The sequence below is a fragment of the Cheilinus undulatus genome, linkage group 1, assembly GCF_018320785.1.
Source record: "Cheilinus undulatus linkage group 1, ASM1832078v1, whole genome shotgun sequence".
Lineage (NCBI taxonomy): Eukaryota > Metazoa > Chordata > Actinopteri > Labriformes > Labridae > Cheilinus > Cheilinus undulatus.
In genome coordinates, this window is record NC_054865.1 from 49,735,259 (window position 1) to 49,759,633 (window position 24,375).

The following is a 24,375-nucleotide window of genomic DNA, read 5'->3' on the forward strand; positions in this document are numbered from 1 at the left end:
TCTCACTAGTCTCATTCTTACATTCTCAGTTTGTGAGGATGGCCTGATTTAGGTAGATTTACACATGTGCCATATTCCTTCTATTTCTTAAAAATGGATTTAACTGAACTCTGGGGGATGTTCAGTGCCTTTGAAACTTTTTGTATCCATCCTGTGACTCACACTTTTCAATAACCCTTTCTCTGAGTTGCTTGGAATGTTCCTTTGTGTTCATGGTGAAATGGTAGCCAGGAATATGGATTATCCAGTGACTGGAACGTTATTTTAAATTGCAAATTTTTATTTAATAGACATTAGTTTGTAGAAACCTGTTTTGACGTTAACATTAAAGAGGGTTTTTGGTCAAAAAAAGCCAAATTATACTAACCAAGATTGATTTTTAAAATCGTTGAAAGAGTACAACTTCTAACAAGATGAATACTTTTAATAGGCAGTGTGTGTAACAAAGTCTCATGATAAGATTAAAAACAATACCAATATAATCAATTTAAATGTATTTGAAACACACAGATAGGCTTATTTACAGTAAAGAAAATGTGATGTTTAGAACTTTCCTGTCAATTTGTTTAATTCTTATTGTGTCTCTTTAAACAGGAAATATATGGTTAAATGTTAATCCAAAAATGTGAAATTTAGTATTACTGCATATCTAATTTAATCAAAATCACAGTGACATACTGTGCACAATAATCAAATAAAGGGCTGTAATTATTTTTGTATTAAGTGGTACTTGAAAGCTTTACAAAAATGGCTGCATAAAGACCTTTTAAAACGAAAGCATAATGCAGGTAGATGTGGTAACTGTGGAGGGGAAGAAACAGAGGAACATGTTATTTTATACTGTCAAAAAATATCAGGCAGAAAAAAGACAGTTCATTCTAGATCTCAGCTGAGTAATTTAAGGACATGGTAGATATTCTACAAAGGAACTCTGAAAATTTCGTATGTTTAGTTTCAATGTCTAAGGCAAACAAAACTGATTAAGAAGATATAATAACTCTTTTTAATGCACAAGGGAGTATTGGAAATTCTGATCCACGCCCCATACCAATAGGTGGCGGAAATGCACAGTTTTGCTGTTTACCGACCTACAATGAACTTCATTGAAGAAGACGGAGTTACGTCATGACGTAGCTGGCGGGAGGAGTGACGCTTGTTTCCTTGTTTTCAACGCAGCGCGGGAGATTCAGGAGAAGCGGATCAAGCCTGAGGAGGAAACCGGGGAAGTTGTAAGTTGTTAAATTCGTTAATTTCCTTAGAACCAAATAAACAATCTAAACATCATGTCTGTCTGTAAGGTGTCGCAGTGTTAAAACGGTTTAGCGGCCGTTAATTATGGAATAGTACAGTGAGCTAACTACATTTGTTGTACTGTTAGCTCTACTCTGCAGTTAGCTACAACATGATACACTATCAGAGTAGCTGTCATAAACGTGTCATGTTATTGTGTTAGCCTTAACCCTGTGTGTTTTTTACTGTTTCTGTTTCCTCCTCGTCAGTGTGCTGGTTTGTTAAAATGCCGTGTGAGAGGAAGCAGCTTCGTTACGGACACTCAGAGGGACACACCGAGGTCTGCTTCGATGACACGGGGAAGTAAGTCAGAAATATTTGGGATTATTATCATACCAGGATTTTAGTCTTCAGCACCATGCGACTAAACACCAAACAGAAAATCCTCTGGTTCCCAAACAACGTCCATACAGACTGAGCTACTGCTGCCCGAATACTTTCCATCATTAAGATAATTAAGAATCGATAATTTAGAAACATTTAGAGAAGGTAAAATAAGTGACTGAATGAATATTCACCCCTTTAAAGTGACTGACCCAATTCAGTAGGTCCAGTTGATGCTAGTAGTCTCACAATTAATTAAATGGGGATCGCCAGAGTGGAGTGAATGTGTCTGGAGTGTTTGTAGTATAAGGAAACCTGTCTCTGGAAGGTCAAGTCACTGATTAATCCATATTGCAGGCTACCATTACACCATGAAGACAAAGGAACACTCCAAACAACTCAGGGAAAAGTAAATGAAAAGTAGAAGTCAGAGTTAGACACAAAAAAAATCCATGATTGATTTATAAATTCAAAGAAAGGTGAAACATCCAAGCGGTTATTGTTTTTGTTGGCACTGCAGTTAGGTGTTGTCATTTAACTTTGAAAATTGAAATTGTAAACATGGCTTCATACTACTGAATTCTTTTTATTCAACAGAATGGTTGCTCTTTACCCTCTGTATAGTCCTATAGATACAGGCAGAGTTTCTGAAATGTATTTTGTGCACTGTTTATTAACACAACTCTCTTCCAACTGCCGTTCTTTCTGACAAGGTGTGTAGATTTTTTGGAGATACTGTATATTAGAATTTTGGCAATATAGAGAAGAAGACAAAATTCTTATGTTATTAAGGAATGAATTGCATTGATTGACAAAAACATGAGCTTATATTGTTGTACCTTAAACACTATGGCATACTTAATTGTAATATCTGTTAATCCTCATGTTGCACAAAGTATAATTGCAGAAACAACTTATTAAATACATGTGTGGAATACATAAGGCTGATATTTTTTTCTGCTGGATGATATTTCTCAAAATTGACTAGATTAATTTTTTCCTAGGTACATCGTCACCTGTGGGAATGATGGAGATGTTCGGATATGGGAGGGTTTGGATGATGATGATCCGAAGTTCATCACTGTCGGGGAAAAGGCTTACTCACTGGCACTCAAGGTACGCCACTTGCTGCTTTCTTTGTGATTAAAATTGTTTTTAAATTTGACTATCTTGTGGTTTTTTATTTGTTTTTTAATGAATCAATCACAGAATGGGAAGCTGGTGACCGCGAGCTCCAACAACACAGTGCAAATCCACACCTTTCCTGATGGCGATCCAGATGGCATTCTGACCCGCTTCACTACCAACGCCACGCACGTCACCTTCAACAGGAGCGGCTCCAGAGTGGCTGCAGGATCCAGGTATGAGATCAAGTAGTTTAGCCTGAGAATGGATGGAGAGAGTGTGAGCCTTAATCTAGAATATCAGTGCCTTTAAGAATGGGCACAACATAAACTTATTTAAAAGCAGACATTTGTGATTGAAGGAGAGGTTAAATTCTCTAAATGTCTCCTGGTTATGTGTGACGTGTCCCTGCAAAAATGTTCTCATCAAAGCTAAGTTGGTTTCTATTTCTGATTTTTTGAGGGGGGTTTTTTGCTACCCTTGAGTTGGCTGAGTGGAGTGAACTATGTATCATAGAACCAGTTTCTCTTAACAGCAGAGAGAACAAGCATGTTTCTTAAACATTAAAGATTTCTTTTAATATGGAGGGCGTTTTTTTGCTTTGTCTATACCTTTCCAAGTTTCAGTATGCGTATCACCTGCAGTCATTGGGATTGGATTGCAGCTTTGTTAAACAGGCTTGAATTTTAGTATCTGCCCTGTTAGCAGTGGTGTGGTGACAACTGAAGAAGTGGCTACACTCAGGGCCTTCATTTCAGCCCGGGATTGCTGGAATTGTGCACAAAATATAATGTTCCCGCAAGTCTCGCTGTCATAATGCAGGAAGGTTGCTGAGCTCAGCAGCCTGCCTTGTCGCTCTGAGTGGCCCACAATAACGTTTGTCAAATCACCTTCTGAGATTTTCTGAAAAGTCCTGCCCTCCCAAAACAGTTTGTATGAGTTTGAAATATTTCCATGCTATGGATGTATAAAACGGTCTAGCTGATGTGTCAAGTTGAATAAAATGTACTGAAGTTGAAGTGAAATCACTGGTCTAGAAATCCAATCAAGCATAAGGAAGTAGTTATTCATGGGTGCAGGTTAAGCTCAGGTAAAATCTGCTGTCCAAAAGTGCATGCATGCACCGCTCTTCTCTTCAAACCCACAGCACTTCTGCTCTTCCTCCTACAGTTTCTCTTTGGAAGTGCCTGATCTTGTATTATTATTCAGCTCTACATCTCATGCATAACACAGTTTGATTTCAGACGTCTAGCTCAGCATCCAGTGGTCAGGCTACAACAGCTGATCTGCACGAGGAGGCCTGTTAGTGCAGAATAACAACAGCATCACCTGCATTAAAGCTGTCAAAATCAACAGGAGAGGTTCATAATTCACATTAGACATCTCACTTTCTCATAAATTAACGGGAGGGATGCTCGACATTCTCTCTCTTCCTGTCTGATCAGCTGCAGATACGCACAGGTGACTTACGCGACCTCAATGCCTAATGAAAGAGTTGGATATTTCACTAGTTTATTAGTCATGGACAGCTTGCTACAGATCTAAAAAAAATGTTAAAATGTATAGAAAGATGCATGTTATCTATTGGAAACTGTGGTTAACGGTGCAGGAAATGTCACCTGCAGAATGGGATGTGCACATATGTATGAATTTTAGAATTAAAAATTCATGCATTTTCATTGCTGCAGCCGTGCAGCATCCTGATGTTTCCTTTAGAAACATAAGAACATTACAGACTTCCCTTACCCCGTGCAAATGCACAGAACCAAATACTGGCATCAGGATGTTATTCATAAATTACTAGAGGTCCACAAGTAATACAAGTCCTGTGGGAATAGTACTTCATTCATAGAAGTAAAAGAACCAAAATGCAGGCATGCAATAATTGTTTTTATTCTCAGTGATATGATAGCAGAATTGGAAGACAAGGAATATGTCTTTTTAATTGTGCAAATGTGCATTTACTTCACTTCATCCTCCCCTGCCTGCAGGTGAAGACTCTGTTGTGCCTAATGTCTCTGTTATGTTCGATGTTGTATAAACTCTGAATAAACCTTGGTGGGATCTCTTTTAGGTTGTGAATGATGTTCTTGTACAGAATGAGCGTCTCCTGATTGATGTTTCCACCTCACAGGCTCTGAATCAGTTTCTGATTAGTCTGTTTGGAGATAAACATCTGTTTCCGGCCAGGATTGATTTGCTCTAAGCAGGTTTATCACAGCAATAAAAGCACAGAGCATGGCGCCATATTGATGCTGCTATTTTCACACTGGTAATAATTGTTGTGATATTGATTGTAAGATACAGGCATTTGAGGCTGTTAAGGGCAGATTCGGCTTCTGCATCCAGTCAGAAATCGTTACTAATTTGCTCATTTTCTTTATTGATTTGATATTTTGCACTGATGTGCCTCTTTTCTTTATTCTGTCCTGTGTTAAACGATATACTACAGAAGCTTGATTGTATGATTTATTATTGATTTCTGTTTTCCTCTCAGTGATTTCATGGTGAAGGTGGTGGAGGTGTCGGACAGCAGCAAACAGAAAACACTCAGAGGTCATGAAGCACCTGTCCTCAGTGTCACATTGGACCCAAAAGATGAATTCCTGGTGGGCAAAACTTATCTCTTTTGAGTGACAGTTTAAACTTTTCCACTTTCAGTGACTTAAAGAAAATATTTAACAACTTTCCTGGCCTTCCCCGTCAGGCATCTGCCAGCTGTGATGGCTCTGTAGTGGTGTGGAACATCGAGGAGCAGGTAGGTCGCTCTGAAACATCTCTTGATCACAAACCTTTTAGTTTTTACACATTCACCCTCCGGGTAGTCTGCCAGGCGCTGACCTGTTTTATGTCCGTCCAGATTCAGTTGATCAGCTGGCCTCTGCTGCAGAAAACAAATGACGTCAGTAATGCAAAGTCCCTGTGTCGTCTGGCCTGGCAGCCTGGAACGGGAAAGGTCAGTCACAGGCCTAATTTCTTTAATTCCAGCTCCTTCTCTGCAGGATTCTGTTAACACAAAGTTATATGTGTGTTCTCTCAGTTTTTAGCAGTCCCTGTAGAAACAAAGGTTCAGCTGTATGAGAGGGGGACCTGGGAACACGTGAGCACTCTGTCTGATGATCTGCTGACACAGGTGAGCTAAATGCACATGATTTTAACATGAAATGATGCCTACACACAAGCAGGCTGTTTCTGTGTTAATTTAGCTACTCAGTAGTGAAAGTCAGTAACTGGGTATCAATGCTGTCAGCAGTACTCACAATACTATCATCACCATTTTGAAGGCAACGGTTTGGTCACAAGGCAGGCATGTTTTTGAACAGCATATTCAAACTGCTGAAGGGTTAAAAGAAATACTTTTTTTTTTAGTTAAAAAGTTATTAAATTGCCAATAAAACCCACAGAAAGATCAAACCAGAGAGAAAAAACCTTGATTAAACAGAAACTAAACATATTATGATGGCTTTTAAAAAGAATATAAGTCAGACCAGTGATACCATGCATTCAGACCCCGCTCACTTTTCACTTCAGTTTTGTTTTGTTGCAGCCTGATGCTACAGTCAGTTTAAAAACAGAATTTCAGAATATCTTGCAAATTTATTTAAAAGCAGAGACACTAGGGCTGACAGCTTCCATTTGATTGGTCGATTGTTTGGCTGAAAAGCTTTTGTCCGACCAAGATCACCCTCACTGGCGAGTTGACTGATGCTAGTTTGTGTTTTCTAAGTCATAATCCTTTTTGAGTTAGAGAGAAAACAATTGCTCTTGGTTCCTGTGATGAACAATTTTTGTAATGACCAATTATTGCTCTGTACAATTTAGATATTACACAGAAGTTAAATTTTGTATAATTTGAATATGTGTTGTTTTACTAACAGAAAAATAACAACCGCGGCTTAAATTATGGAATAAAAGTAAACAAGAATAGAGGAAATAAAGGGTGTGACATAATCTTCTGTTAGAGATTAGTTCAAGTTAAAATCTGAGATGACCATGTGACCTGTTGCAGTTTCAAAGATTTTTTAAATAAAAGGTGATGGACAATCAATTTTTTATTATGATCATTAAGATAGAAAATCCATTAAAGAGAAAGATAACACAAATCATGAGTGATTAAACCATTGATGACGGTGTTCAGTGGTCCACATCATACCTGGAAGAAATAACATTTTCTGCGTCCGAAATTTTAGCGTTCATTGTGGGAAGCCACAAGCCTCAATTCTTGGACCACTGTTGTTCAGTCTCTACATGGTACCCCTGAGTTTCATCATACAGAAACATGTCGATGATACTCAGTTTTGTTTTACTTTCCTGATGATGATAGTCCTGTACATAACCATTGCATTGATGAAATAAGCAAATGGATATCTCATATTTTTTTTACAACTCAACAAAGACAAATGTTAAATCTTGATGGTAGGCCCACAAAAACAGAGCCAAGAGTTCATCTCCACTGGTGTATCTTTGTTTCTGTTTGACTGTTTTTATTTTCTGTAAAGCACATTGAGTTTAGATGTGCTATCTAAATAAAATCGAATTTAAAAAATCCATACTGATAAAATTCATGCCATGGTGAAAGTACTGACACCAGTTAGCTACTGCCTGCCTTTAACTTCACATATTTTTTTTCTTGGGGTTATACATGTTATCCTGGATTGCTCATCTTCTTTTGTTGAATTGAATCATAACTTCTTGGTGCTAGACTTACATTATGACCTTGTAGATTTTTTTGGCTCAGACTCTAAGCACCTTTAAGATCGTATTAGCTTAAACCTTTATAATACAGCTATGTTTGTAAATGTGCTTGTTCTAAGTGTTCTAAAGTGGCTTTTTGAGTTAATCTGAGCATGATTACAGATGTAAACTTTAATTTTTCAATCATTTGTTGAATTTAAAACTTGTATTTCTACTGTTGTGACTAAAGGGTGTTTTCACGTTAGACACCTGGGTTTGGATCCGACCATACTTGACCTAAAGTCCTGTACATTTGAGCCTAATGTACTCAGGTACCATACCTGTTATAGAGGTTATAGAAGAGGTAATCTGTTTATAGAGGAGGTCTCGGCCATGATTTATGTGTGCTCAGGGAAGAGTGAATGTAATGGTGTCAGAGTACTGGTTATTCATCAGTAAGAGGAGGCGGATCTAAATGTCTCCTGTCTATTCAGAATCTTTTTTACAGATTTGATACTTGCCCCCTTGCTTTTAATTTCAGTTGTTTATTTATTAATCCAAAACTTTCTGTAGCTGCGGTATTAAAAGAATTAAGCTCATTAAGTTTAAGTCTGCTTACTAAAACAAAGAAACACTTCACACAATCAATTTTTGTTCTTTTGATCTCTTTTTCATGGCTTTTTCAGTCATAAAATGGATGGATTTGCTCTGCAGCCTCCTGTCAGGTGCATTATTACTTTTTAAGGCCAAGTATATGATAGTGATGACAGCTAAAGGCTTAGAATTGAGGAATAATCTGAAGTTTTAACCATCTGCTAAAGCTGAGGTTATTTTTAAGTTAAACTGTTGTTGTTGTTGTTTTCTTTTTGTTAAAGTTTATTTTTCCATCCTTTTTCTCTGTAGCCCATCAACGTGCTAGCCTGGTCTCCATGTGGGACGTTCCTGGCAGCGGGCAGCGTGGGCGGTGCACTGACCGTTTGGGACGTAAACAGCAAGCTCTGTGTGGAAAGGTTAGTTTTATTGTATTGTAATTATTTGTTTTGTCATTTATTTAGGCTGAGATGATGAGAGCCTATGAATTTGATATTAAAATTTTAATTTCATTAGTATATTTTATATATAACGCACTTTTCAAAAAGCCCAGACAATGTACAGCAGTTAAAAAGACAAATGATCAAATGTCTTTGGAAATCAAGTCTTTTACTGTGAAATAAAGCGATAATTTAGTGAAGAACTCAAAACCAAAAAAATGGTTGAAAATCCCAGAAGAAGAGTACTGTCTGAAGATTGAGAGTTGATCGCCTCTGAGTAAACTCTGACAGCGCAGGTGAGAAGAAATGTCAGCCAGAATGTCCAGAAGGTAACCTGAAGAGGCAGGTTCACCGCAGTAACCAGAGTAAAGGACCCAAGTCATCATCCTACCACAGCAAGTGTTGGCAGTATTTGAGCGAGAGAAAGGAGCCCCTGTCAAGAACATCAAACTCAAGGCGCGACGAGGGACTTTGAGAAGCAGGTGGCCTGATCAAGGCAGAGACATAGAAGATCCATACCCACAAAATTAATTAGCTCTAATGATATGCCTGTGCTTACATGCACACAAGATTTTGCAGCTGAGCACCCTTTGCATGTAACTGTGTCTTTTTTGCCATTTTCGAAGCTTCAGAATTTGCCAAAACAGCGCTGTTCTTTTGCAGGTCTTCCCTTCAATATCTGAAAGTTGTATTTTTCTTGTCTCTGCAGGCAGAAGCATGAGAAAGGCTTCACAGTGTGTGGGTTGGCGTGGCATCCATCGGGCAGGCAGATCGTCTTCACAGACACAGAGGGCTGTCTGAGCCTGCTGGACGGACTCAACACGTCTGTGTCCAGCACCGAACCCACCAAGGTAATACCCAGACGTATTACCCACCTGTTGATATTTTGGACATAACGGTTCATAAATCTTTGTGTTTATCATTTTAATGCTTAATTACTCTTCTGTCTGGACTTTCTGCAGCCAGTAGCTAAAAAACCAGCCAACGACTATGACGACCTGTTCGATGATGATGACGACAGACTCATGGATGAAGGGCTCAGCGATACAAACTCACCGGTGAAAAAACCCGTGACAGCGGATGACGATGACGATGATGACTTCCTCATGCCTTCAACAGGACGGGTTAGGAACAGAGGGGCAATACTCGATGATGAGAACTCTCTGGGTAAGTGACAGGAAGAATCCATATGAGAGCATGAGCGACATAGTTAAGTTAAAAACATCCATTATTTTATTTTGCATCGGATGAATGGTGAGTATGACATCTGAAGCTTTTGTCTTTCAGACACGGGGTCTCTGAGGCTCGGTCAGGATAAATTTGGGGATGATGATGACGCAGGAAGTGCTGTGGTGCCTGCAGCTGCTCCGCCAGCTCCCCTTCGTCCCATCTATGACGGACCCATGCCAACGCCTCCCCAGAAGGCCTTTCAGCCTGGCTCCACGCCCGCACACCTCACTCATCGCTTCATGGTAGCAATAGCTCCTTTAATAGAAGATAATAAGAAATAAGGATGCAGCTAGAGGCATTTTATTATTACTGTGTTTTTGTTTGACCCATTAGACTCTGTTGAAGTAATCAAAATAGCTTCACTGGTATATTTAAAAACAAAAGATTTCCCGTCTAAAATGTAGTCAAAGTCTAATTCTGCCTCAGATGTGGAACTCAGTGGGAATCATTCGCGGCTACAATGACGAGCAGGACAATGCCATCGATGTGGAGTTCCATGACACTGCCGTTCACCATGCCATGCATCTCACAAACTCTCTGGGCCACACCATGGCTGATCTCTCCCAGGAGGCCGTGCTGCTGGCCTGCTCAAGCACAGATGAGCTTGCCAGGTAAACCTCTTTTGATTATTTTTTTAAGGGCACTTTGACACCTCTAATTCAGCTGATCTGGTCTGAATCGAAGACCAGTTTGCTTCATTGTCGCATCCGTTGTCAAGTTTGGTCCATATTCACATGGGGGTCTTTAGAAGCGGACCAGAACCTGCGACGAGTGAGGAAAATGCCTTAGCAAAAGTTAGCTTTGTAAAATTTCTCAGAGAAAGCAGCTTGACAAGAGGAAGGAAAAAATGGCACCTGAGTGACACATTCCTGTTGCTACCGTAGCTGATGTAGTTCTAAAAAGCTTCTGAATAAGGTCGGATTTTGTTCTTACCACAGAAAAAATGCACCAGCGTGCCAACTGAAGCAGGCTAAGTTCCTCCAACCAGCTGTCTGGTTGTTTGGTCTGCACCAGAGTTCAGTGGTCAGTGTTCACACGATCGAAACGAGCTGAACTCACTCTGCAAATGAACTCGAGTTTGTTTCAGTCAAACCAAACAGGTTAGGTGTGAAGGCACCCTATGCTGTACTCTCAAATCAAACCTCTGAACCATCTCTTTCTCTCTTTTCAGTAAACTTCACTGCCTCCACTTCTCGTCCTGGGACACCAACAAAGAGTGGATGGTTGACCTGCCCCAGGGCGAAGACGCTCGGGCGTTATGTCTCGGTCAGGGCTGGGCTGCCGTTGCCACTAACACGCTGATGCTCCGACTCTTTTCCATCGGAGGAGTTCAGAAAGAAATCTTCAGTCTTCCTGGTCCTGTAGTCTGTATGAGCGCACACGGAGAGCAGCTCCTCATCGTCTACCACCGAGGTTAGAGACATGCAAACCACTGCTAAGATGTCTTGTGTTGAGTGGCTCTTTCTTATTAAAAATCAGCTTTTATAACTTCTATTTTCTGAGGTTTAAGTGTAAACGATGTGCAGAAGTTACAGTCCAAGTAGCTGCCTTGGGTTTGAGTCAGACCCTCTGTCATTCCCCGCTCTCTTCTTTCAACACTGAAAAATATCTTTAAAAAAGATACTCACCCATCAATCACTTGTTAGGTGCACCCCACTAGTACCAGGTTGGCATCCTATTTGCCCTAATGCTTCATGGCATAGATTCACCGAGGTGCTGGAAACCGTCCTCAAAGTTTTCAGTCCATATTGACGGGATGAAATCAAACAGTAGCTGCAGATTTGTCAGCTTCATGATGCTCTATTGAATAAAGATCTGGTGACTGTGGAGGCTGACACCCATTGTCATGTTTAAGATGACTGAGAGAAACTTTTTTTTTATCCTCTTTATTGCTTCTTTCTTAGTCCAGTTTGTTTCATAGTTTGTGAATATTTTATTTTTCATCTTTTAAGTCTCTTCAAGTGTTTTTTTGTTTGGAAATGCAGCATAAACCATAACCAGGTGAGACATTTCATAATGTGAAAATGTCTTTTACATAATGTCTTTCTTTGAATTATCGTCAGTACCAGATAAAAGGTTTTTACTGTTGAAGAATCTTGAAGCTTTAATGAGACTTCATGTCTTTTTTACGCCATCAGCTACAGGATTTGATGGTGAACAGGCTCTTGGTGTTCAGCTGCTGCAGTTTGGTCGAAAGAAGAGGCAGATCATCCACGGAGAACCACTCCCTCTGTCTCAGAGATCGTACCTGTCCTGGCTCGGATTCACTGCTGAGGGTAGAAAATAAATCATTTTTCTTTAAATGTGTGACATAGAGTGGCATTTTCCTCCAACTACATCTTCATCCCAGTCTTAATTACAGTTGATTAACTTTCTGATTCCTGTGTTTTTAGGCACTCCATGTTACGTGGATTCAGAAGGCATGGTCCGTATGTTGAACCGCTGTTTGGGAAACACATGGACACCTGTGTGTAACACCAGAGAGACATGCAAAAGCAAATCCGATCACTACTGGGTTGTGGGAGTTCACGAAAACCCCCAACAGCTCAGGTACAGCAGGGAGTGTTTGTCAAAGGCTTGGCATATCAGTCATAATACAGTCATTAGATTTGATACAGGACAGAAGAGATGAGGAAGGATGAGTTTTAACAACATTAACAGCTTTCCAAAATTTTGAATGGTCTGTAAAAATGTTAGACTATATCTATTTCATAATTTGCTTAGTGAAGAAGTGCATTTATTTTTAAGCAGTTTAAAAGTCAGCCAGTGTACCATGCCAAAATATTTGAATCCTGTAGGAGATGGAAAGGAGATGCAGACAAATGCTGATGTTTTAGCGTCGAACTGGATTAAATAATCTGAAGGAGAACAGAGAGAAATAAGACGAAGAGTTTGTCTTTTATCAGTAAGAGCTCTTTTGAGAGGAAGTCAGCTTTTGAAAACACAAACTCCAGTCTTACATGATATTTGGAAACAGTCAGGAGAATAAAGCTGATCTTATTCATCTGGACATTAAACACAAATCAGTCAGTGTCTTGTTTTAAATTGATCTGCTCTAAAGGTTATCCTCCTGTGTTAAATTAAGTGTGCCCCCCCTCCCCCCTTCAGGTGTATTCCATGTAAAGGCTCCAGGTACCCCCCCACCCTACCTAGACCAGCTGTAGCCATCCTGCCCTTCAAGCTGCCGCTGTGCCAGACGAGCACTGAGAAAGGACAGATGGAGGTAAACAAACCAAAAACACTGAGCAGTGAAGTTTAATTATTGTGGTTTGTTTTACTGATTTCTGGTTTGATGCTCTCCTCCTCTTTGTCCTCCAGGAACAGTTCCAGCGTTCAGTCCTCTTCCACAATCATTACAACTTCCTGTCATCCAGCGGGTACGAGATCGACGAGGACGGGCAGACTCAGTCCCAGAAGGAGCAACAGGAGCTGCTCATGAAGATGTTCGCTGTGAGTCTGTTTTTGTCGTTTCCATCCTGATCAGGTTTAGTAAACCTCTCTTATTCTGACTCTCCCTGTTGAGTAAACTAATGTGAAGTCCATGTTTTCTTCCAGTTGTCCTGTAAGCTGGAGAGAGAGTTTCGTTGTGTGGAGCTGGCGGAGATGATGACTCAGAATGTTGTGACTCTGGCCATTCGATATGCGTCCCGGTCCAGGCGCATGGCCCTCGCTCAGCGGCTCAGTGAGATCGCTCTGGAAAAAGCAAGCCAGATCCAAGAAGAAGAAGCAGAGGAGCAGGAAGAAGAGCCGCAGTACTCCAGCCAAGCATCCAGGTAGGTATCAGTCCATCTGACTGTTGACAGTAGAATAAATGTTATCCTAGCTCTAGATTTACTACTTTCTAAGAAGGTCCAAAAGCAGAAATAGAACCATGCAATGCATAAATGCAACTTGGTTTTGTGTTAAGGAAAATAATTAAATAAAAAAAATCCAGGCATAGCTGGTTTAAAGTCCAGTCTTTGAGTTTAGATTCTGACTGCATGACTCTGCTTGTGCTGCTCTTCACAACAGCCAGGCTCTACACTACAACCATGAGTACCTTAATAACAGAATAACATTTAGCAATCTATTTTTGAAATCTTTTATTTGAAACTATTGAAAATGCCCCAATATTTTACTGACTTTTATTTATATTTAATTTCCATCTTTGATCATCATGTCAGTGAAAGGATAAATACAAAGTAGGGAAGTGGTTCCCAAAGCGGGGTCGGGACCCCAGGGGGGTCATGAGACACTTAAGAGGGGTCGCAGGATGATTTAAAAAAGTACAGAGAAATTTAACCCTTAGAGCTCACGTGGCACACATCTGTGCAACAGACACACCCCTTTGTAAAATGGTTGGAAACTTTTGAACCGTAAGTCGTAGGCACTAACTTGTCTTTTTTTCCTATGAAAGCTCCCTTTTGTGCCTTTCTGATTATGTTATCAATGCATTTGTAGCTTTAAAAGAACATTTTCTAGAAAGCCTGGAACTTGGCTTACTTTTCGAGGTATCCAAGGACACCTTTGTCATATACAACAAGAAGTGACACTGTTTAGAAAAACAATGATAACTTTTGAACCATATTTCATTTTTCATTTTATTCTGAGATTTTTCACGGCCTTGAAAGATTAAATCCATGGCGTTAGATCCAAAGATAAATGTCTTTTATCCATTTTTATTCCATTTTTGATAATTTACTTTGGCTTTCTAGCATGGGCATCGCCATATTGTTTACTGCAGTGCATTATGCACTACTGCTTTGAAGGACGACACAAGTGAATCCAAAATGAATCTCAAAAAGCACACAGACTTTTATGTATGTATGTAGATATTTTGAAAACCATCAGTCACAGAATGTTTTTTTTGTTTGTTTTTGTCCCAGATATATGGGACAACAAGTCTGTGGAAAGAAAAGGCTTAGTCACTACTGTTTACTGTGTCTTCAGTTGAAATTTTTGAGTTAAAAATTCAGATTTTTGTTTTCTTTTGTCTTCAGATAACTTTTAAAAAATTTAAGTGACACTACTCTAGTAGATTTTTTCATAAAGCCCAAGTTGTCTTGAAAAAAAAAAAAAGATTTATAGAGCTTGACTGTGGACCTAAAAGTTGAAGGTTTATAAGCTTTTTAAGACAAAAAGTCCAGATGAGACATGATGGTGAAAAAAATAGCTGACAGCTCTAGGGGTAAATGTAATTTAAAGTGGCAAATTTTGTCCATTGTTGTAAAAATAGTGTTAAAATTAGTTTGATTTGAATTAAATATTTAGTTTTTAAGTGAAACTTTTGCTTATATGAAAGTAAAATGCACAAACATTCCCTAAAATGTACATTTGTACAGGATGCTTTGTGCAACATCCGCTATAACCTCTTCCAGGGAAGGTGGGGGTCTCTGGTCTCTGATGCTGTTATTTTGGGGGTCATGGGCTTAAAAATTTGGGAACTTCTGCAGTACAGAAAAGTGCTGCACGGTTGATCTAATCGCAGTCCTGATGTCAGTCTGTGCATTATTGCATAAAAGGCTACAATTGTTTGTGTAGCAGTTCTTGCGAGGTTTACTATATAGTAATTTGTTGTGGTACCTTTATTTTCAAGAAAGGAAAACCGTCTTTTTGGAAAAGTTATTTTGAAAGCAAATAGTCAAAATTAATGTGTTAATTGGGTGGCCCAAGTCTTTGACTGCCACTTCTCGATAGGATTTCCCGCACACTCAAATCAAAGATGGCATTACGTTAATGAACTTTTGGTTCAGGAGATGGCATAAAAAATACTCCAGGATTACTGTGGGGATATCTTGAGTGACTCTTGCAGACATCCCACTGCTTGTTTGATTCTCAGATATGATTTTTGTTTATTTTGTGAGCAGGTATGGTCAGAGTGAGGCCTCAGGAGGACGATACAGCAGCAGACGTGATCAAGAGGATGAAGAGGAGCAGGAAGAGGAGATCAGAGAGGAAGAGGATGGTCAGGAGATGGAGACAGAAGAAGCAACAGAAATCAGAAAACGTCAGTTCATTTATGTTATTTATGTAAGCACAAAATGTCAAGAAACCAGCTCATGTGTCTGTTATCTGTCCTCTTATTTTGAAGGCGTGAATCCATTTGCTAAACAGCCCGGCTCACCTGTGAAGCCCTCTCTGACACCAAGTGAGTAAAGAATACAAAATGTTCCTAACAAGGTAGAATATGGGATTGGTTTAAGTTTCAGCTCTTCTTCCTTCAATTTATTCTCACTTCAGTCTGGAAAATGACCCGTCATTTTCTTTATACTGCTGTCAGTTTCCTCTTTTAACGTGGTAACTTATATTGTAACTTAGAGTGTCAAATGGGAAGAGAAATCTCTTAGTAATGCTGTATTTATAATTTTTGAATGCATTTCAATATTTGGCAATTAGTTAATCATGCTGCATCACACAAACCAGGATTTCATTATGTTGTGATATCAATATTTTGGCGATATCTAATACTAATATCAAAAAGACTGCCCCTAGAAATTTAAATATTTATTTATCACACCTGTCTGTTCATTTTTGCAGTTGGTAAAGTCGGACGTTCGAATCCTTTCAAGGTAGGACCTCTGGGTTTTTGACTGTTTAGTTTTTCTGATAACTTCCATGTAGACAGTTTTTGATTTAAGGACATGAAAGCTGAACACGTTTAGTATTAACGATTCATGTTTGTGGCATGTTCAGGTGGCCGGTTCAGCTAAAGTCTCAGTTCCGTCTGGTCAGCCTCGAGCATCAAACATCCTGGACAACATGACGTCCAGCAGGAAGTCTGCTCCACTCAGTGGGTCTGCAGGGAAACAAAACAAAGGCCCCGTCCTCAAACCACTCGCCCCCAGGCCAAAGACAAAGGTACCATCGTCTACAAACTGCTGAATAAACACAACATCTGCATCTGCCACATTCTGATGTTGCTATAACGTTACTAATCCTGATCACAGAAAGCACTGCAGTCATCCTGCTGATGCTCTCTGCTGATAGTTTCTCTGTTCTTCTCAGACTCAGTCCACTCTGCTGCAGATGACAAACTCTAAATCAGCCACTAAGAAGACTCAGGAGAACACAGAGCCTCCTGCAGACCAGCAGAAACAAGCAGAAGCCCCGCCTCCCTCCTCACCTGCAGACAACACTGAGAATCAGCGGTAAAAGAACAGAAACTTTCAGCCTCTTCTCTTTTAAATGACCCTACTGGATGGTACAAGGTAGACTGATGTGGTTCTGTTCCCATTCAGGCCGAAGACGGGCTTCCAGCTCTGGTTGGAGGAGAACAGGAAGAACATCATCGCCGACCAGCCAGACCTGGACGAGACCGAGGTCATCAAAGAGGCGATGGGACGCTTTAGGACACTGTCAGCAGAGGAGAGACTGGTGAGACACACAGGGGTGCACACCAGAGGGTTGGAGGATTTGAAGAGATTGCATGTGTGTAACTTGGCATGATTTTATTGAGCTCAGAACATTTTGGACACTGGGCTGGAATACTTTGAAGCAACTGTGTGTAGGACTTCAGCCTTGAGTGTACCTGCACAGTTGTAGAACACAAAAAGTGTTCCCAATCCCTCATAGATATCGTGCATTTGTGATATATAGGACTGCAATGATGTCAGAAATTAAAGATCCACAGTGACTCACTGGCTTTAGAAGCAGGAATTGCACAAACCTGACCTTCAAATATGTCATTTAGAATTCTAGATGAGTGAGGTTTGGATGTTTCCAAGTCTGAAAGTTTGCTTATGTTTAATTTATTAATGTATTTATATGCAAACCTGAGACTTAACTTTCCAACCTGGTAGAGCTCCTAAACATGAGACAATGATGACACCAGTGAGGATGCGGCCTAACATCATGTCACTGTTAGTGTTGAATAATGTCTGCAGGGAAGTTCTCTCTGCCTTCTGATTGCTGCTAAAATGAAATATTAGCCTGTGCTGTGTCTGTTGATCTTCTCTCTGCGAAGAAGAGCTGCTAGAGAGCTGTTTTCAGTCCATCCTGCTCTGATCTCGTTTGCCTGAAGAGCACACTGCCCAGTGAAACCATCAATTAGAGTCTGTAGGACAGCAGTCATTATCAGCTGCACATCCATTAACCCCTTTATCGCTGTGCAGCCTAAAGACTCTACTTTACTTTTGTTCAGTTTCAATCTTCCTGTGTTAATTTGTAGTTATATATTTTACCTCAGTAATCTCACAGAATTTACATTTAAATACTGGACAAAAAGCATCCAGATCCACAGTACAGGTGCATCTTAAAAATTAAGGATGTCATGAAAAAGTTCCTTTTTTTTCCTGTGATTAAATTCAAGGGGTCAAACTTCCATATGTTCTAGATTCATCTCATACAAAGTGAAATATTCAAGGTATGTTTTGTTTTAATCCTGATGATTTTGGCTCACACAAATAAAAATCCACTATCTTGCATATTACAGTATCACAAAACATCAGTCCAAGAAGAATTGCAAATACAGGAAAAAAATGGACCCTCTGGGAAATTATGCTTATTTATGCCCTCAGTACTTGGTTGGAGCTTCTTTTGCATAAACTGCATTTATGATTCCTGTGAGTGGAGGATCAGGGATTAATAGAAAAAACATTAACAAAAAACCAAACAGAGAAAGTCTTTATAACCAAACAAAGTCTGAATAAACTGAAGTACAACGGCTACAGAATTAACACAAATGAAAGGAATGGAGAGACCCAAACAATCCTGAAAAGAAGTTGAATGATAAAGCCAACATGACATGGTAAGAGAAAAACATATAGACACCTAAAAGAAGACATCATCATATTCACCATATCGTTAGAGATAAAACAAGGATATCAGGATTAAAATTAGATTAAAAGAGGGGAAAAAACACATGGAGGGACTTCTGTTGGAAGAACTTAATACGTTTTTTTCCTCACTCCTAAACAGAGATCCAAGCAAACAGGCAACCAGCTTCCCTGCTGGAGGGATTGTGGAGAGACTGAGGTTGACCACGCCCATGTGTTTTGGACTTGTCCCCTCATTCAGTCTTTCTGGAAGGAGGTGGCAGCAATTATTTCAAAAATTTTGGGTTTTACTATCAGTACAACATTTACATCCCTCTATCTTGGACATCTTCCCAATGGTCTCAATAGTAATGATACCTATCTTCTAAAAATCTTGCTTGTTGCAAGCAAAAAAGCCATTACAAAGTGCTGGTTACAGAAAAATTGTCCATCGGCTGGTCTCTTTGTTAGCATTGTAAAACAGTTGCATATTTTGGAACAGATGAGTCATTCTATACGACTTGGGAAAAATGGAACTTTTATTTGGCCAGCTAATGCTTTACTGGTGTTTTGATAACTGCCACATGTGTTTGCATGTTTGTACGGATATGTATATCAGTGTATGTGTTTACATATATAGATATGTGTATATTGTAACCACAAGGTTTTGCACTCCGCATTTGAATGAGGCAGTTTTGCTGCCCTTTAGTTTGGACCAACCCAAGACCTCATGATTATCTGTTTTTTTTTGTTTTGTTTTTTTTTACTGTTATGTTTTACTACACCTGCCTATTGTTCTATTTAAAAAAACTATAAATAAAAAGTAAAAAAAAAAAGAGGAAAAAAACCAGAGGGTGTTAAGACGGCTACAGAAGGAAAAGGCATGGATAAATAGAGTAAGACAAATGAAAGAGTGATAAAAAAAATAAATAAGTGGATTAAAGGAGACATCACATAAAATTAAGTCTATAAAAGTGAGTTTTAGGGAGTCATTTAAAAGATGCTTCTAAGTCTGCGTGCCTGGTCTCCTCGGGCAGGTCATTCCAAAGGCGGGGCCTTTCCTAGCAGCTAACGCCCAATCTCCCTTAGGCCGGCCACACACTAAACCACAGATTTGAGGACAGTTTCAAAAGATTTTTCATCTTTAATCCTCTGAATGCACACACTAGACGACTGAGCCAGACTGTCAGATCACTGGAGACCACACATCTGCCGACCTGCCTACGACCTCACATAATCACTTAACTTCAGAAAAAAAAAACAAACACCAATGTCTGTCGTCGATACCCTCTTGCTATCCCTCCACAACAGGCTGTGCCTTGCATGCGTTACAGGTGAAGCAAAAATCAAAACATGGGACTCGGGATGGAATCCTGGTTGGAATAGATTAAAGTTGTGTTCATGGTTATGAGCGGTGAAAGTAGGCTGCGGATGATCCGGCTGTGACGCTGCCCCGTCTGCTTGCTCTCATTGGTTGCTTTGGGTACTTCATCAGAGGCATTACAACCTAGAATTCAGGATTTTGAAGCAGTTGACACCACACACATAAGGATTATTCAGGTAAACAGTCGTTTGCGCTGAGGCACCTCTCGAGATAAGATCCTGTAGTGTTTGGCTGGCCTTAGACTTGAATGCCGACAACCAGGAAGCTCCGTCCCAAAAATGCCTAAGGCTGCCTTATGACTCATAAGGGTCAGCATCTCAGAAATATAACCTGGGTCAAGACCCTAAGGAGCTTTAAATGTAATCTGTAAAATTTTAGAATCAATTCTAGTAGTGACAGGGAGCCGGCGAAGGGAAGCGAGGATGGGGGTGATGTGATGTCTTCTCTTGAAACCAGTTTAAAGCCTAGCTGCTGCGTTCTAGACCAGTCGGAGGTGGAATAGTGATTTTTTTTAGTGATGCCAGAGAGGAGAGAGTTACAGTAGTCCAGTCAGGAGAATATTGGCGTGTATCTAAGAAAAGCCAAGCACTCTAGGACTCACACAGTTTAAAAACTGATGGGTTGCTGTCGAAAATGAACATTGATTTTAACTGTGTCTCGGATCAAACCCTAAAAGGTCTACATGTGTTTATCATACCAAAGACATTTTTATAAACTTTTGAAGTAAAGTTTTGCCATGATCTTCGTTAATATATGCTCAACTTAGGGAAGACTAAGCCTCGTGCTGCCCCAAGATCTCTGGCACTTAAACACGATATTTGGTCTGTTTTGCCCATTTAAATCAAAAAAATAGTGACCAACCCCGACGCCCCCAAGAATCTTTATTAAAAAGCACATTGGCTGCTCCTTTTATTCCCTAGAAAGAAACAAATAATGACTGTGTACTAACGAGTAAAAGCCTCACAAACACTCAATGAGCCAAGAATGTGAAAGACTTGGCTGTCTGTTAATGCTGGCATCCTTTGACAGGCTAATTAGCCATATTTGGGGGTATTTTTTTACCTCTCACAACAATCCCAGGGGTTGTTCATGAATCTCATAGCTTTTCTGGAAAGATTACAGATTTACAGAAATGACTGGATGACAATCTACTTAATTAAAAGTCCTGAATATTCAACATATTTGATAATTAAAACATCAGTTTGGTGGAGACTTACACCTAGAAAAAGCAAGTGAATGTGACACAAAGAAACTGCAGCACACACTGTAAGAAAAAAAAAAACTGTTATTTTTAGCACCTTTGCTAAGGTACTAAACACCTGGCATGAGGTACTGGTAACTTGTGATGGATGTACTGGAAATGTATAGTTTAAAGATAAACCAGTAAAGTTTAGTTTATGTGCCTGCCTAACTGCGTCTGTCTTGTAGCGTCTCCTGATTTCGTTAAAAATCCAGATTTGAAAGCAGTTTTCCCTCAAAGCTGTGGTCAGTCAGTGGGTTCATAAATGAAGGTGTTGTGTCAGTAATAACAGACCTCATCCTTTCATCCTCCTGACCGCTAATAGACATCAATCTCAGCCCAGTCTAGTAACCAGGTCCTGACCCTGCATTCATCAAGACCCTCAGCAGAGGGAAGGATGACACTCGAATGAAACAAAGGAGGAAGTGAATGTGGGAGGGGGAGGGAGGGGAGACGCCTGTTGCTTGGGAACCCTGTTGAGTGCGTTGTAGCAGCGAGGGCGCAATGCATTGATCTTATGATAATGCTGTGAGCGGCAGAGAGCTGGTCAGCCAGCAGGAGGATAAGTGGCACAGTGAGGTTCTTTTTGAGAAGTTCTAATTCATTTTTATGGTTTTATTTTATTTTTTTTATTTTATTCTCAGACCTCTGTAAGGCTGTAAAAACTATCATTCATAAGTTTTCAGACCCTTTGCAGATATACTTGCAATAGATCAGGTTCCTCTCATTTCCCTGGATCTTTGCTGAGATGTTTCTACATCATGACTGGAGTCCACCTGTGGTAAATTTAAACTGATTGACATTATTTTGAAAGGCACACACCTCTCTATAGAAGACTTCACAGTTGAAAATGCATATCAGAGCAAAAACCAAGCCACGAGGTCAAAGGAACTGCCTGCAGAGACAGGACTGTTACAATGCTGAAACAATGCACTGTTTCAATGGGGAGGGCTACATAAAAACTTCTGCTCCCCTGAAGGTTCCCAAGACCACAGTGACCTCCATAATTATCAAATAGAAGAAGTTTGGTACAACCAGAACTCTTTTAAGAGCGAGTGACCCAGCCAGACTGAGCAATCAGGGAAGAAGGGCCTTAGTAAGAGAAGTGACCAAGAACCTGATGGTCTCTCTGAGCTCCAGAGCTCCTGTGTGGAGATGAGACAAAGTCCCAGTGGGACAACCATCACTGCAGCCCTCCACTGATCTGAGCTTCATGGCCAGACAGAAGTCTCAGGTTCAAAACATATGAAAGCTGCTTTTCAGATTTTTTTGCAAACCACCAACTAATTAATTCTTATACCGAGTACCTAGGGTTTGGGTGTTTAATCATTTAGCTGGCTAATTGCATCCTTAGTTAAATCTGTTGTAACTTGCAGTTTATCCTTGTGCTGTTAGTATTAACCTGTGAAGGAGCTGCAGAATCTTAGCAGATATCTTTTCTCCTAAAGTGGCTAATGCAATTGTTTCTACCGGTGTTAACTTGATGCATCATTACCTCACTGTGGAATCCCCACCTCAGAGAATTGTAGCTTTTAGTTTTTGATTAATTTATTTGTTTTTTTCAGTTTAAGTTTGCTGCACATTTTAACTGTTAAAGGGTTTAAAAACCTGTTATTATTAAACCTCTTTAATGTCTGACCTGAGGTAATGTGTGCCTGAGGGAGAGCTGCTCTTAATGATATTATCCTGTTCAAATACAATAAAGTGACAGCTGAATGGTGAGATGTCACAGCTTGTTCTGTGATCTGCTGCTCTCAGTGAGTGTGTTAGAATATTGATGGGGTTAATGGTAGTGCTTATACCAGAGCTAGAGGTGTGTTTGTATGTATGCTGCCAGTCCACTCCATCGCTGTGATGATTCATCCCGGCTCCATTACGTCCAGGAAGGCGCTTCCTTTTGTCTCCACTCGAGAGAAAAAACAAAAACAAAAGCATGAGGAGGAAAAAAAAAAGAGGCCAAAGAGATGCAGCCTTGTCAATAGTGATTATACATGACAGGATGCAATTTCAAACTGCATGCCTGAGTGTCCGCGTTTGTGCGTCTAGTCATCATCACGTAGGTGTTTGCAGCCCAGATTCAAATGGAAGAACAATGCCATTTTTTGGTCCTTTTCAGTGATTAACGTGTGCTCTTCATGTCCTTTTTCTATCAGACATGGACGGAAAGGGCAAAAGGCCAAAGTGGAGATGCAGCAGATCTGAAGAAGAGGAAAAGAGCAGAAGGAGGAGGAGGAGACGTGGTCAATGAAGATCAACAGGCAGAAGCAGATGAGAACAGTGCAAAGAAGAAGAAACCACTGGATCCTTCCTCCAAGCTTTCAGCATTTGCTTTTAATAAAAATTAAAAGTTGTGTTTACTGTTATGGTGCTGAAATGTGAAGTTGTTAGTCCTGTTCAAGCTTTTGCTCTTTATTATTATGGCGACTGTCATTTGAGGCACTTAGAAAATAAAAAACCCTTAAAATGCCTCCAGAGGTTGTAACGTTGGTTTGGTTTTTACTTTTATATAATTTCTATGAGCCTTAAACTGTTTTAACAAATCAATAAATGTAAATGTTTGTTAGAGTCTGGATTTGTCTTTTGATTTCATTCTACTGCTGTAGACTACTGAAGATCAAATTTACAGTTTTTGGATTTTTTAGAGGAAGAAGACTTGTTCCTACATGTTCTTAAAGTCGACACAGCAGCCGCTGTCGTTGTTGATTACATCTTTTCCCCCAAGAGAAGCTTTCAGTGCAGCTCTTTCCTCTATCTTTAATAAAGACGTGGATATAGATAGATACTTTATTGATCAATTATACACATAACAAGGGCAGTAAAAAAAAATAGAAATCTAAAAACAGAAAACAGCTCCATGGTTCAGAATGTGTATAAAGTAGGCAGAAAAAATATCTATGTACATATAAAAGAAGTATTGATTAAGGCCTTGGTTCCCAACCTGGGGTCCTGGACCTACTTGGGCTGGCACCAGAGATTTCAAGGGGGATGCAAGGGTCTTTGTGCTCTAACAGTTGTAAAAATTGGGGATCATTCAAACGATCCAAAATCATGATAAAACACATGGTTCATACTAAAGTCTTGTTCGTAACACTTGTGTTTTGGGCTATTTTGTTAGGCTTCAAATGATGAAAATAATTCAAATTGATGTGTATCTTTGACAGCAATAAGACTTTTCTTGTGGGTTGTGGGGGGCCACAGCTCTTCCTAGGTATATGAAGGGAATGTCAGTGGAATAAAGGTTGGGAACTACTGGATTAAGGCACCATTTAGGCATCTATTTAGCACCGGTTTCAGACAAAAAAAAAAAAAAAAACAGCCATCTCTAGTTGGAAATGGCACATAATA

At 39.8% G+C, this 24,375-nt stretch overlaps 1 protein-coding gene across 1 annotated transcript; it reads left to right on the forward strand.

The window, feature by feature from the left end:
• The first annotated feature begins 1,137 nt into the window (after positions 1-1,137).
• On the forward strand, positions 1,138-23,595 carry wdhd1 (WD repeat and HMG-box DNA binding protein 1). The gene is made up of 26 exons (XM_041796400.1): positions 1,138-1,229; positions 1,500-1,593; positions 2,619-2,730; positions 2,824-2,975; positions 5,237-5,348; positions 5,447-5,497; positions 5,600-5,695; positions 5,780-5,872; positions 8,317-8,423; positions 9,154-9,295; positions 9,407-9,611; positions 9,732-9,916; positions 10,101-10,285; positions 10,846-11,087; positions 11,813-11,950; positions 12,068-12,224; positions 12,783-12,897; positions 12,993-13,124; positions 13,230-13,447; positions 15,521-15,660; positions 15,745-15,801; positions 16,191-16,222; positions 16,347-16,511; positions 16,659-16,801; positions 16,892-17,027; positions 23,184-23,595. Exons 2-26 carry the CDS (start codon positions 1,517-1,519, stop codon positions 23,373-23,375), a joined length of 3,384 nt encoding a protein of 1,127 aa, XP_041652334.1. The 5' UTR covers positions 1,138-1,229; positions 1,500-1,516; the 3' UTR covers positions 23,376-23,595.
• Positions 23,596-24,375: the final 780 nt, after the last annotated feature.

Bases quoted from the DNA above. Each gene is read 5' to 3' on its own strand.
- wdhd1 (XM_041796400.1), top strand. From the start codon at position 1,517: ATGCCGTGTGAGAGGAAGCAGCTTCGTTACGGACACTCAGAGGGACAC. The intron at 9,612-9,731 runs GTAAGTGACAGG...TTTGTCTTTCAG, and splicing joins CGATGATGAGAACTCTCTGG to ACACGGGGTCTCTGAGGCTC. The intron at 16,802-16,891 runs GTAAAAGAACAG...GTTCCCATTCAG, and splicing joins GACAACACTGAGAATCAGCG to GCCGAAGACGGGCTTCCAGC.